General features: G+C 59.2%; 1 protein-coding gene across 4 annotated transcripts; it reads right to left on the reverse strand.

The window, feature by feature from the left end:
• Window positions 1–26: 26 nt before the first annotated feature.
• On the reverse strand, window positions 27–12,659 carry TMEM150A (transmembrane protein 150A). 4 transcript variants are annotated; one of them, XM_043503023.1, is made up of 7 exons: window positions 12,466–12,659; window positions 8,572–8,619; window positions 7,894–7,953; window positions 5,225–5,292; window positions 2,629–2,756; window positions 1,957–2,136; window positions 27–958 (listed from the first exon to the last, which is right to left on the reverse strand). In XM_043503023.1, exons 1-7 carry the CDS (start codon window positions 12,528–12,530, stop codon window positions 719–721), a joined length of 789 nt encoding a protein of 262 aa, XP_043358958.1. In that variant the 5' UTR covers window positions 12,531–12,659; the 3' UTR covers window positions 27–718. The 4 variants fall into 4 exon arrangements, with proteins under 4 accessions (XP_043358958.1, XP_038241012.1, XP_043358960.1 ...); XM_038385084.2 differs by having other exon boundaries at window positions 27–960; window positions 1,959–2,136; window positions 7,894–7,980; XM_043503025.1 differs by having other exon boundaries at window positions 8,481–8,619; window positions 12,466–12,576.
• Between the last annotated feature and the right edge of the window lie 1,143 nt (window positions 12,660–13,802).

The raw sequence follows: 13,802 nt of genomic DNA on the forward strand, positions 1-13,802 counted from the left end.
CCCAGTGACCAGGCAGCACACCGTGCTCCAGTACAAGTCCCTTTATACACACCTATAGATATAAAAAGTACTAAAAATACCAAACCATTTTACGAAAGAAACCAGCTCAGAAGGATGGGGAGGGAGGCTCTTTGCCCCCTGCCACCTCATCCTCCACCCCACCACCAAGATCTTCTCCAGGAGGGGGAGAGGAAGGAGAGGGGTTAATGGGGATGGGAGAGAAAAGACCCTCCCTCCCAAGGGGAAGCAGCAAGGTCAGATACCATGGAACAGCCCTGTGTGTCTCCCCCACTTTGCTGTGGGGTTACCCCAGATCCTTCCTGGGTGGGGCAGGGCTTGAGCAAGGGAACCTGTGCAGAGGGCCTCCCGTCCAGGAGAGGCTGCCCTGCCTCGGGTAGTAAAGCCCCCAGCAGAGTGGGGTAGCAGCATGAGCAGTTATGCCCTGCAGCCAGCTCCAGTCACCTTTCCCTGAGCAGCCACTGCCAGCAGGGGTCTGATCTGCAGCGGATGTGAGGGCTGGCGGTTCCCAGCAGGCCCCCGGGAGCCAGCCCCGGCAGGAGAAGGCTGGCGGCCCCACCTCAGCTGTTGATGCAGCAGCCAGGCTGGCCAGCAGGGAGTGCTGCTAGGCTCGGCACTGCTATGGGGGGTAGCCCCAATACTGTGTTTTCCTTTAAAAGATTTCTTTTTTGGTACAAAAGAAAGGGGGGGAAGCCCCTGCTCAGATCATGGCAATGCTCTCAGGGGTGCAGTTGAGGTGGGTGGAGGTGCTGCTGCCGCCGGGCGACTTGCAGCCCCTGGTGCTGGCCCGCTGCAGCGCTGTCACCAGGGTGTCGGTGGAGACGGCCCCGAAGTCGTAGGCAAAGGTGCCGTAGAAGACCAGCATGTCGATGACGAAGACCCACTCGCAGACAGCTGCCAGGTGCTGCAGCAGGGGGCTCTCATGGATGAAGAAAACACCGCCGAGGGGCTGGCTAAGGAAAGGCACCCACTGGGTGTGGCCTCTGCAGGGGGTGGAGTCAGAGACCCCACACCCCCACTCTGCACACTGACTCCCCCACTGACTCAGCTATGTGGAGAAGGGGTACCAGCTCCCCTCATTCCCCTCCTCCTGGGGACTGACTGCAGGCAGCCCCCCCACTTCAGGAGGAGGGGAGGGTATACATGCCAGGAGCCCCCTGGGCCAGCTCACACCTGGCATGAACCTTATGACCCTTCCCTGCCCCCAGCCTGGGCATCCTCCCCCCCAAGCCTGGGCATCCTCCAGCTCACACACACCCCAGCCTGTACGCAGGAGGTGCCCGTGGGGAGGGTTAGGTGGCTCTAGCTCCAGGCAAATGAGCATCTTTAACCCTGTGCTGCCTGCAGGGTGGCACAGTCCCAATCATTAAAGGCTGTGGGTACAGGTGAGCCTGAGGCAGGGGACCCTGCAATGTATCAGTACAGGAGGAGAGGGCCAGCCCCTGGCATGCTGGGGGCACCCTGGCACCAGGGAGGTCAGCCAGCCTGCTGTGGGCACAGAACTGTAGAGGGCACCATATGCCACAGCCCTTCCCAGTGTCTGTGCTAGGCTGTCCTGTGTGGGGCTCAGAGAGGGGCTGCCAGTTTATAGCCTCTTCAGCAGCAGACATGGCCCCAGCTGATGCCCCTGCCCTGCAGCAGGGAGATCCTGATGTTCTGCTCCAGCCCTGGGAACTACCCTGCCCTCTGAGGATACGACAGCATCATCCCTAGGCATGAGATAGCCGGGGGGGGGGGAGCATCGGGCTCAGGGATCGAACCTGGGGCTGCTGCGTTAACTCAGGGCCAGCAGAAGGCTCCCTGATGCAGCCTGCAGGACACAGCCCCGCGGTTACATAGGTGACGTTCATGGATGTTGAGCCCGTGCTGTGCCACACCTGCCTGCCTGGCAGTGAAGGGGCTGGGTGGGCGGCTGGGAAGCCCCGCAGCCAGAAGGATACTGAGGACGAGAGAGATTAAGGCCACGCCGGTGAGCGAGACGCGGAGGTGTGCCATCCAGCTGTCCAGGGCGCTGATGGCAGTGTGGTAGGTGAGGATGCACTGGAGGCAGACGAAGAGCAGCCCCGCCGGGAAGGCAATGCCCGCCCCAATGTAGTGCAGGGACTTGGCATTGTCCACCTGGAGCAGAGGGAGGGACAGCAGTGAGCCCGGTCCATTCCTGCCCCCCGGGCTCTCCAGCCCCGCTCCCTCACTGCTGCTCCAATCCTTCCCCCCACGAGAACCGGCTACCCCCCACCAGTTCAGCCTGGCTGGTCTCCCACCATGGGGGCCCTGCACAAACCTATCTCCCTGTCCCAGGCTTGCTTCTTCAGCACCCCAATAGCTCCTCCCATTCTGCGCTGCCTTTCCTATCACCCCCAATGCCCCGGACAGGCCCCACTGCACAGCTGCCAAGCCCCTTCCTCTCTTCTCAGCCAGCCCTTCTGGGGAGCTAGCATCTGGCCCCCCCACCCCATGGCCAGAGAAGCAGCAGCCTCCCTCCAGCAAAGGGACATCACAGCCAGCTTGGGGGAGGGGAGGCAGGGGCCACATGGCAACCATGGGAGGGGAGGCTGAGGGTACCAGGGCAGAAGAAGAGCCTGGCCGTGCCGGGTGCTGGCCCAAGCCCACCTGGAAGTTGCCAACCACAACGAGGCCAGCAGCATTGGTGCAGCCCGCGATGAGTGCCGTCGTGTTGACCCAGGAGCGGTGGCTCTGCTCAATCAGCTGCCCGTAGCGCAGAAAGCAGATCAGTACCACTGCCAAGAGACAGGCCATTAGGCCTGGGGTCTTCCTCACACCGGGAGGACCCCAGCCACACCAGAAGCTGTGGGGTACTCCCCCTCTGGGATACCAGCTGCATAGCTGGGCCATGGCTCTGACGTGAGGTGTGTGGGGCTAGAGAACCGGGCTGGTAACAGTCAGCCCCACCTCGCAGCCAGCTGAGGGAAGCGCCCCCCCCAAGCCAGGTGTGCTCACAAAACCCAGCTGCAGCAACGAGTCATTGCAGACCCCAGGGAAAGGCAACAAGGGCCATGAAAGCCACTGGAAAGAGACAACCGGGGAATGCTCCTGTGACAGTGCACCCCATATTCTTCATAGAGATATTATTATGGCATAATTCTGATATATTTTATATAAGATAAGGCATGGGAGGTGTCATTGGAAAGGTTATTGATTTACTGAATAAGATTATCCTACTTCTATGCATATATCATTTCTGTATGTGAAGTGAGAAACATTGCCTGTTTGTCTGTATTTCAAACAGCGTTTACACCTGGGGATACCCACGAGGCAAAAAAACAGAGGTTTTCAAACATTTTTTCCGGACACGCAATTGAAGAAAATTGTTGATGCTCACAACCCAACGGAGCTGGGGATGAGGGGTTTGGGTTGTGGGAGGGGCTCAGGGCTGGGGCAAGGGATTGGGATGCAGGAGGTGGCCCTGGGCTGGGGGTGCAGGCTTTGGGGTGGGGCCAGGGATGAAGGGTTTGGATGCAGGAAGGGGCTCTAGAGTTGGGGGGGATCAGGGGTGGGGCAGGGGATTGGGGCACAGGGTTATCTTGAGCAGCTCCCAGTCGGCGGCACAGCCAGGGTGCAGAGCCAGGCTTCCTGCCTGTCCTGGCACCGTGGACCGCACTGCGCCCTGGAAGCGGCCAGCAGCAGGTCCTTGTCCTTGGCCAAGGCACGCAAACAGCTCCACACAGCTCTCTCCCTGCAGGCACCGCCCCCCTCCCAGGTCCCATTGGCCGGTTCCAGTGCAGAGCCGGTGCTTGGGCAGCATGGCCCCCTGTCTAGGAGCCGGACTTGCTGCTGTCCACTTCTGGGGTGCAGTGCAGTGTCAGAACAGGTAGGGACTAGCCTGCATTAGCCAGGCAGCATAGGACTTTTAATGGCCCGGTTGGCGGTGCTGACCAGAGCCACCGCAACCCAGCGCCTTCCATTCCACAACCCAGTACTGGGTCCCAACCGGCAGTTTGAAAATCACTGTTCTAGATGACTGGCTGGGAAGGGCCCATTCAAATTAATGAATCATAAAGAAGAACAATAGGCCTTAGAAGGTGCTTATTCCCCACCTGGGGGTCTTCCTGAGGATGCTACAAATGGCCTCTGAGCAATGGCTGCTGTGGCATTGCAGGGACATGGAACCAGGTCACCTGGTGCTGGACTCCACCTTGGCATACCAGTGTTTTTCCACTGAAAGGTGTGGGAACCACACTTGGAGACAAAGGGTTCCACCATAGGCAAAAGCTATTTAAGGTTGGGGAGTGACATCACCATGGTTCTTCACTGACTTCCCCCAAGAGACTCTGAGGAACAAAGACTGAACTGGGGAGAAGGGCTGGACCCAGGCTAGAGGGATTTTTAGCCTGTGAAGGAAACACCTGGGTCTTAAGCTGTAAGCAAGTGCAAGTGCAGCTGGCCCTCTGCAGCCTGCTTGAACTATCACACGGGGTGAGACGTTGCTACTCATATCTAATCCCGTCAGTATATTCAGCTTCGTTTGCATGTTTTGTTTATAGTCGTGGCCTTCACAGCATCTGGCACGGAGTTCCACAGGTTGACTGTGCGTTGTGTGAAAAAATACTTTTGTTTGTTTTAAACCTCCTGCCTATTAATTTCATTTGGTGACCCCTAGTTCTTTTGTTTTGAGGAGTAAATAACACTTCCTTATTTACTTTCTCCACACCAGTCATGATTTTATAGACCTCTATCCTATCCCCCCCTTAGCCGTCTCTTTTCCAAGCTGAAAAGTCCCACTCTTATTAATCTCTCCTCATAGGGAAGTTGTTCCATATCCCTAATCATTTTTGTTGCCTTTTCCCAAACCTTTTCCAATTCCAATAGATCTTTTCTGAGACCACTCCCTGGTCCGGGGGATCCCCAGCATATCCCACAGCATAATATTTTTAGAGAGAGTTTCCAGCACTTACGTTGCAAAGAAAACCTTCCACCCACCACTGAGCCGTCCTGGGAAGGGAGCAGCCTGCTACGTGCCCCGGTGGGGATCTGTGTCTGCCTGGCATGGAGCTCAGGCCCCAGTCCAATGCAGAGGCAGCACTTGGGACAGAACAGCAAAGGGTCCCTTCCACAGAGCCAGATCAGCAAATGCAGCCCCAGATCCTGCCCCACAGCAAGGAGGCCAAGCTACGAGGCCAGCAGGCCCAGGAGAAGGGCTCTCTCCACAACCTGGCTCCTCAGTGGGCCAGGTGGGGTAGACACTTACCTATGAAAGCCCCAATGTTCCCAATAAGGCTGAAGAGGCAGCTCTCAGGGGGGTACGTGCCACACTTACTGCAGGCAAGGAGAAAGCAGTCAAAGCCAGGACATGATTGGCGCAGCACACGCGTCCCCCTGATGGGCTTGGAAAGGGCGTGGGTGTGACCCGCATCCAGCACCCCTCTGGGCCTCTCACTGCCCTGGCTCCTGGGCCCTCACATGCCTCCTGGGTATGGTGGCACCCCAATATTCACCACTGTCATGTAATTATGCTATGTTTTGCACGAAGTGTGCCTTGTGAGGTATCTTTCTAAAAGTCTTGATCTGCTAGACAGTCATATCTCATTGGATTGTATTTTACCGTTGTGCATGAAGTTATGAAGTTGGGCTGTGTATGTGCTACTGAAATGTGTTGTGAGGTTGAAAACACCCCACAAGCAGCCTTTCAGATACAACAGTCAAAATGCCAAACAATGTTGATGGCTCATTGAGGAAATGCACAAGAACTGTGTGCAACAGAAACCTCTCAGAGATAGCTCTGCACCAGGGTCTCAAACATGCGGCCCTTGGGGCTATTTCCTGCGGCCCACCAAGTTTCCCATGACCCCCCACCTACCTCCGGGCCAGGGCTGGGCAAACTACAGCCTGTGGGCTGAGATTGCCCCCCCGGCGCCGTGAACTGCTCCCGGCACCACATCCCGGGGTGGGGGGGGAGGAGAAAGGGCACAGAGGGCTCCATGCGTTGCTTCCAGACACTGCCCCCCACAGCTCCCATCAGCTGGGAACGGGGAACTGCAGCCCATTGGAATTTGGGGGAGGTACCTGAGGAGCAGCAAAAGCAGCACACAGAGCCCTGTGCCCTCCCTCCCCCAGGGGCAGCAGGGACGTGATTCTGGCTGCTTCCCGGAGCAAGACAGGGCAGGCAGGGAGCCTGCTCTGGCACTGGTGCGCATCACTGCCACCCTGGAGCCACTCTAGGTAAGTGACCGGAGCCTGCACCCCAACTCCCTGCACTGAGGCCCCTGTCACACCCTGCACCTCTCCTGCACCCCAACTCCCTGCCCTGAGCCCCCTGCTGCACCCTGCACCAACTCCCTGCCACACCCCAACTCCCTGCCCTGAGCCTCCTGCCACACCCTGCACACCTCCTGCACTCCCTGCCCTGAGCCCCATGCCACACCCTGCACTCCTCCTGCATCCTCTGGGGGCAGGGAGGGGGCGGAGTTGAGGTGGGGACTTCCAGGAAGGGGTGGGAAGAGGCGGTGCAGGGGTGGGGCCTCACGGAAGGAGGTGTCAGTGATGCAGCCCTTGGGCCAATGCACTAATCCTCATGTGGCCCTTGTGGTCATTTGAGTTTGAGACCCCTGCTCTATACAATGGGAACTGTTTGCCCCAGGTCACAGAGAAAGAGCTTTCCAGCAAGTGGGAAGAAGATATAAAGGGGGGGAAATGACAACATGGGGGTACCTCACCATCTACAACAACACACCTGAAAACCCGTGAGGAACAAAGACTGAACTGGGGGAAGTGATGGTCCCAGCCTAAGGGATTTCTACCCTGTGTATGAAAACCTGGGAAAGCCAAGGCATCTTGTGCCTTAAGCATCTGCCAGCCTGTGTCACTCAGGGCGAGAATTTGCTAATTCATCTCCTACCTATCTAGTGTGTTAAGCTTAGTTTGTGGTTTTGTTTATTTACTAGATAACCTGCTTTGATCTGTTTGCTCTCACTTATAATCACTTAAAATCGATCCTTTTGTAGTTGTTAAACTTATGTTTTAATCTAAACCAGTGTGCGTTTGCCTAAGGTGCCTGGGGAAAATCTCAGCTTGGTTACTACACGTGTGCATGGTCCTCTTCACATCGAGGGAGAGGCGACTGGGTATTAAACCCACATACTGGCCAGATTGGACCAGGGCAGGATGGTCCAGCTCTGGGGTCCCAAGCTGGAAGGCTGGCAGTTAGAGAGCCTGCGTGTAACTGCGGCTGGGCGTGTCCCTATCTGTGTGGATGCTGATGAAAGTGCAGGCTGGAGGGCTTTGCAGCTTGTCACAGTAGCACAGGGTGAGAGGGAGCCCAGGCTGGTGGGTCAGAGGGCTCAGTGGTACCCCAGCTCCAGGTGGCACCCCCAGAGAACCTGTCACACATTGTGCCAGGCCCTGAGCCCCCCAGGTGTGCTGCTCCCCTATCCCCTCCTTGACTCCCCCGCCACCATGCCACGCAGGCTGCATGTGACTTGGCATGAGGAGATGCCACAGCTTGGCTGGGCTGGCTGGTTCGCACAGCTGCCCCCTAGCAGGGTGGGATCAGGTCGAGTGGCCCACAGCACCATCTCCCTGTTGCACAAAGGCAGTGGGAGGCTGGCCATGGCTCATTCCAGCACATGCTGCCAGAGGACTCTGGGTGCCTGTCACTTCCGGAAAGCCCAGCAAACAGCAACCACAGCCCCCAGCCCTGAGTGATACATGGCTGGGGGCAAGAGGAGATCAACAGTGAGGCAGCCAGCGAGGCTGGGGCTGCCCTGGGGTGAGGGAGCTGTGAAGATCCCTTACTTAGGGCAGAGGGTGCAGCTCCTCTAGCCTCATGGGCTAGCGACTTGCAAGCTCCTCGGGGTGGGATACAGCCCCTAGTGTGACAGGCCCCAGGTACTGATCACACCAACCCCCGTCAAGCCTCACCTGATCAGAGGGACATCTTCCAAGGTGCAGCAGCTTTTGGGGTAGCCATGCTTGACAGGGCTGGAGGAGCATGACTCGTTGTAGGACCTGAAACCAATTGGTAAGTTGGGGGGAGAGGGGCGCGCATAGGAAGGGGATGAAAGGGGCTGGAACAGCACGGGGGGAGGGAGAATTGGGAAGGGATATGGGGGGCAGGAGCAACTGACCTCTGCCCTGCCACGTCCCCGAGCAGTGGTATAGTCCATATTATCCATCCCTGGGCATGGTGCCCTCCATATACAGGGGAGACCATAGGGGCTCCTCTCCCTGTCCTGGGAGCCTGGAGACATGGCCCCACCTCCTCCAGGCTGCCCAGAAGCCCTGGCACCCTCCCCTGGCAGCACAGAAGGTCTACTTCCCCCACCAGTGGGCCTTTCTAACATGGTTGCTGCCAGGCACTACACACAAGGCAGGCAGGGGCACGTTACAGCCCATGCTCTGGACCATCCTGGGCACCCCCTGCTCCCTCCATCCCAGGGGCAGCACTCTGGATCCAGGCCAAGGAACTGGACTGGAGCACGGGGGTTGGCCCCGGAGCCTGACCATACCGGTTAGCAGAGACTCTGTGGCCAGGGCAAGGAAGGAAGCGGGTGGGGCTGCAGTGCCTGTGCATTGCCAGCGATGGGGGGCTGCTCTCACCAGTTCTCAACGGGGCACACGTGGTGGTTCATCACTGCCATGGCGTACCTGCGAGGAGCAGAGCCAGGATCATGACACCTGAACTAGCGAGGGGAATTAATGCACCTACCCGGCCTCCTGCCCCATAGGAGCCTTCTTACTTCCCCAGCCTCTGAAGCAGGGGAGACCAACTTAAGAACCCTTTGAGAGGCATCCAGTGCCCCTAGCCGAGCCCTAGGTAACAGGGCCATCTCCAGACAGGTGCCCTGAAGAGCCTGGGGGGTGCTGGGAATGGACACAGCTCCGGGAAGGCCAGCCACCGGGGCTGAGAGACCTGGCAGTGGGATTCTCATCCCCGCCCCCATCCAGCCCACCTGGGGGTACATGACACAGGCTACAGGAACAGCCAGCCCCTGCCCATTGTGCCATGCATGCCAAATATCCAGCTACCTCTGCCCCCACCACTCTCATCCCTGCAAATCCCTCCAGGGACATGAGCTAGTGCCCTGTTCTGCCCTGCCCAGGGAGCTGCTTGGCTCACGCTTTGCTGGAGGAACCAAACAGCTCCATTCTTTGGCACTTGCTGCAGCGCTGGCAGCCAGGGGCTCCGTAGCCAACTCCCCATGCAGGGCTCTGCTCTGAAGAGCAATGGGCCACGGCACTGGGGGGTTCAGTCTTTGCCCCCTAAGTAGATCTCCATCAAGCAGCCTTGAGTCACAGAGACAATTTTTTCCTAACCTCTGCAAACACTGGGCTCTTTCCTTACTGGCTTCCACCCTGCCTGGTGATGGGGGTGCACAGAGGGTCTTGCCTTCCCCGAGACCAAGTGGGGGTTTGGAAAGTTACCAGCAATTCTGAGAGGTCCCCAACTTTCCCTATCCTCCCCTTTCCCAGCAGTACGACGGCTCTGATCGCCCTGGTATCTGGGCCGCTGGTGGAGCGACACACGCTCAACCCAGCTGGAAGATAGCAGGGGAACTGAGCCAAGCAGCAGCCAAGATGACGTGAAGGAATGTGCCCTTCGTCCCCTGCCATGCTCAGCTGTTTAGCTTCTACAGCCACCTTTGGGGCCAGTGCAGAGACAAGCCATCCTCCCTGGGCTCCAGCCAGTCATCCCCTGGGCCTGCACCAAGAACATCCACACGACATAGCCCAGATCCCACCCCCACAACTCCCGGGCAGAACTGCCTTGGTGGAGAGACCAGCTCCCTGGTGCAGAAGGGCAGAACAGCCCATTTGTTGCTCTGGGTGAGGCGAGCCTGCCCAGCAGCCCTGTGCACCTGGTGCCCATCACACTAGAGCAAAGAGCACCGTGGGGGGGGGGGGTAGGGAGGGGCTGCAGTGGGATGCCAGTGCTCCTGGTGGTAGCAGAATGAAGAGGGTCTGGGGGCACCAGCTCAGAGCCGTGATCCAGTCTGGCAGACCAGTGGGCGAAGGCAGGAAGGACATGCGGGCGAGGGGCTAGTCCGGGGGAAGCAGGGCTGGTGGAGCAGTTCTAAGGCACAGCAGTGCCACCGCCATGATCCCTTGTGGAGCCCGACTCCTGCACTGGCACAGCTGGGGCACTACGGTTTGATAGCACAAGAAAGGCCTGGGAGCTGGTGGGGGACAGGTCAGCTCCTGGCCTGCGACCCCCTGCCCGCCCCTCCCTGAGGAGGGGCCAAGGGCTGTGCCTTGTGTCCACGCTGCTTGGGGCAGCCCGGTGGGCGCCTCAGCTCATTCCCGGTGCATGCGGAGGCCTGCGCTCCTTGCCCAGGACCCTGTAAGGTCAGCGGTCCCCTGAGACGCAAAGTTAGGGGCAAACTGCTCTGTGGAGCCTCCAGCCACTTTTGGTCCCTGCCTCACTTGGGGGCAGAGCTGCCCCCAGCATAGCCTCCCGCCTCCATATCTCCTTTTATTGGGGGAGCAGATAGGCCAGGCCATCAAGGTCAACCCCGACACCACCTCTGCCAGGCCCCCTAGCTGAGGGCCCTCACTCCTGCCTCCGCCCCGCCCTCACCAGGCCCTGCTTCCCATCAGGGTCCCAAGTCCCCACCTCCAGTTACAGCCAGTGAGAGCAGCTGGTGCTGAGCCCTGGCAGGGCCCCCTCCCAACCCCTGTGCCCCTCTGTGCTCCTGCCACTCCAGACTGGGCCAAACTGGCACAGCCTCCCCACTCCCTGCTACGCCAGAGTGGCTCTGGGAGAGTGTGTGTGTGTTGGGGTGGGCTTTCACCAACCGCAGGAGCAGCTGGGGGTGAGATACGGGGGCGAGGGGGCCTCTGAGCTACCCTCTACTTAACTGCACAAGCCTCAGGTCACTATCTATAATGAGTTCCCACCTCCCTGCCTTTAACCAAGCTGTCACCTTCACTGCCGAGGCCCCAGGCCAGGGCTGGAGCCATCAGCAACAACTGCTGGCTGCTCTAAGCACCCAGTGTGCGCAAGAGCCTCCCAGGGGCAGCGATGGGGTCCCAGAAGGCCGGCGGGCCTGCCAGCCTGCCCCTGTGGGCTCTGCAGAGGCCTCATGGGGCAGGGGGCCCTGCAGGTGAGGCAGCAGCCAGATCCAGGGGATTATGCTTAATTATCGCTCAACATCTGAATTCCATCCGTTTCCTGGGCAGCTTTGCAAGGCCCTTCCCCTCGATCCTGCCCCCCGGCACTGGCAGCCCCCAAGGGCTCAGACCAGCACGGTTTGGGGGTGATTCTGGCTCTGCCCCTGTGGATGACGACAAGGGTCCCCCCAGTGGCTGGAGCCTGGAACTGCTGGGTGAGTTAGGGACACATTGGGCTCTCTCAGACGAGGACAAGGGCGGCTATTGTCAAGGCAGCCGTGCTGAGGACTGTGGAGGGGGTGGGGGAGACACTCCAGCCCAGCAGCCAGCTCCACCTTGAGAAGGATTAGGAGAGGGACCCGCCCAGCTCATCTAGCATTTGGGGCCACTTGAAAACACTCTGGCTGGTAGCTCCCCATCACTGGGAGGGGGTGGGTAAGTGCCAGAGGGTCACACCCATGGGAGCACTGCAGCTGTCAGTGGACCCTTTGCTGCTCTGGGTTGGAACACAGCCCTTGAGCTGCTCAGCCTGCAGGCAGGAAGTCCTGTTCTAGGCTCGTAAGGCCAGTCCTGAAGCCAAACTCAGCTGACAAACTCAGACACAAGAATGCTCAGCCCTGTAGTGACCACCATTTACCTGTGCAAAGGGAATCCAGTTAACCCTCTTCCCCCCAGGCTCCTGTGCCAGACACAGGCCAAGGGGAATGCACTGAAGTGTAAGTGACAAGATGTTGGCCAGGCCCACAGGTGGCTATGGCTCGCTGCTGATGGAGCCTGGCCATGGGGGATTCATCACACAGCTTATGCCACTTTCATGCCCTGATCACATGGGGGCAGGGCTCAGAGAGGACCCAAAGGTGCCCCCAGCATTGGAACAGTGGTATCTGCACTTCCCAAAGTAATTGCTCCTGGGGTCCCTCACTCCAGTCCTGCCAAACCTTTCCATTTACCCCACCCCATCAGAAAGCAAACCTCAGTGCTCCCTCCATGACCCCCACCAGCACCCCAGATAGTGGCCACCCTGGAATCCAAGCTGGGCTGGGGACACATCAGACAGCCAACAGCCACTGTTACACCAGAAGGGGGCAGAACTGGAGTTAACCCAAGACTCAAGTAAAACATGGTGGCAACTGTCAGTTCATAGCATAGGAGGCTACTAAGGGGGGGAGGGGAAGAGAAAGAGAGAGGAGGAGGCAGGAACCTGCTCTTCACTGGATTCAAAGTCACTTGGTTTTGGGCTTAGGCTGTCAGAGGAAGCAGCCCATGGACTAGCCACCCAATCTCATGGGCTATTGGAGCACCCCGTTCATTAGCCAGATCCCAGCCCCCATTGGTTAACCCTTCCCCCATCACTACACAAATCAGAGCGAAGCAGCTGCTTACACGATCCATATCCCGGTGATGGAGAAGGTGGACAGGCTAATAGGGAGGATGATCCAGGCTGTCATTAGTGAGTCCAGGTACGGAATATGTGGGGATGGGGGGGGCTCGGAGATGAGGGAAGGGAGGGGAGAAGGGGGGGAACGGGTGGGCACCAGCTACAACCCAAGGCCTCCACTCGGAACCATCAGAAGGCACCTGCCTGGGGGAGAGAGGGGGGGTCAGATGTCAACCAGCAGCAGCCAGACCCACTGTTACACAGCTTGGGGGAATGTCACCTGCCTTGGAGCCCCTCAGGTTGGGACCATTTTCCTCTAATAGCCACATCCCTTGTACAGCAGGTGTTCATCATCCCACCCACCGACCCAGGAGTCCCCAGGCCCACCCCCTGGGTTTAGCTAATGCATACAGCACCTCTGCTCTCCCACCTCCTGGCACTTAGTGAGAGTCCCTGGTAGCACTACAAAGTCCTCCCCCAATCACCCATAACCTAGCACCCAGGGCACAATGTGTGCCAATGCTGGGACACATGGCAAGTGTCACAGCATGGCAGCAGACAGATCTTCCTGACCATGCTCCCATGGGGGTAGGGAGCCCCTTCTCGGGCATAGGACAGCTGCAGATTCTTCCAGCCCAGCCTTCCCTTGTTCTCCTGGGCACCCCCGATTTGCACTGCAGCTGCATTGCCACATTCTGATACAACACCCCCTCTTCTCCCGACACAGCCCCCTGCCACTAAGCCCCACCCGCACCTCAAAGCTACAGGGCCCCCCCCAAACCCTCCTTCTCTTTCCAGCTCCTTGTGCACAGCCAGCCACGGAAGCAGGACATTCGCTTCTCCCCCACGCTGCTGGATTCAAAGCCAAGGGCTCAGCACCCTCCCCTAGCACTGGTTCAGGGGTTCGAGGACACGGACTTTCTGGAGCTCACTTGCACGGGACTCTGGCTGGCTCGCCAGCCCTGGAGAACAACGCTCGAGCCTTAGCAGCCGCTGCAGAAGCAAGTCCTCTCCCCCACCCCTGCCCTGGAGGGACCCCACCGAGCAGCGAGACTGTAATTCAGCCTCCAGGGCCCATCCGGTGCCTGGCCGCTCTCCAATCGGATGCCAGAGGCGACGGCAATGGGCCCGCCGAGACAGATCCTCACCCCCCCCCCCCAGCAGCCGCGCCGGGCCTGTGGCCGCACCGCCCGGCAGCCCCGGCGTCCCAGGCGGTTACCGGGCTTATGGCCTGGCCTCGGGCCCGGGCCCGGACGTCACCCCGCGGAGCCGGCTCCGGCGGGACCCCGCGGAGATGCCAGCGCTGGGCGGGTCCCGGCTTCGCCACCCACGTGCGAGCAGC

This window comes from Dermochelys coriacea, chromosome 26 (assembly GCF_009764565.3).
Source record: "Dermochelys coriacea isolate rDerCor1 chromosome 26, rDerCor1.pri.v4, whole genome shotgun sequence".
Classification (NCBI taxonomy): Eukaryota; Metazoa; Chordata; order Testudines; family Dermochelyidae; genus Dermochelys; species Dermochelys coriacea.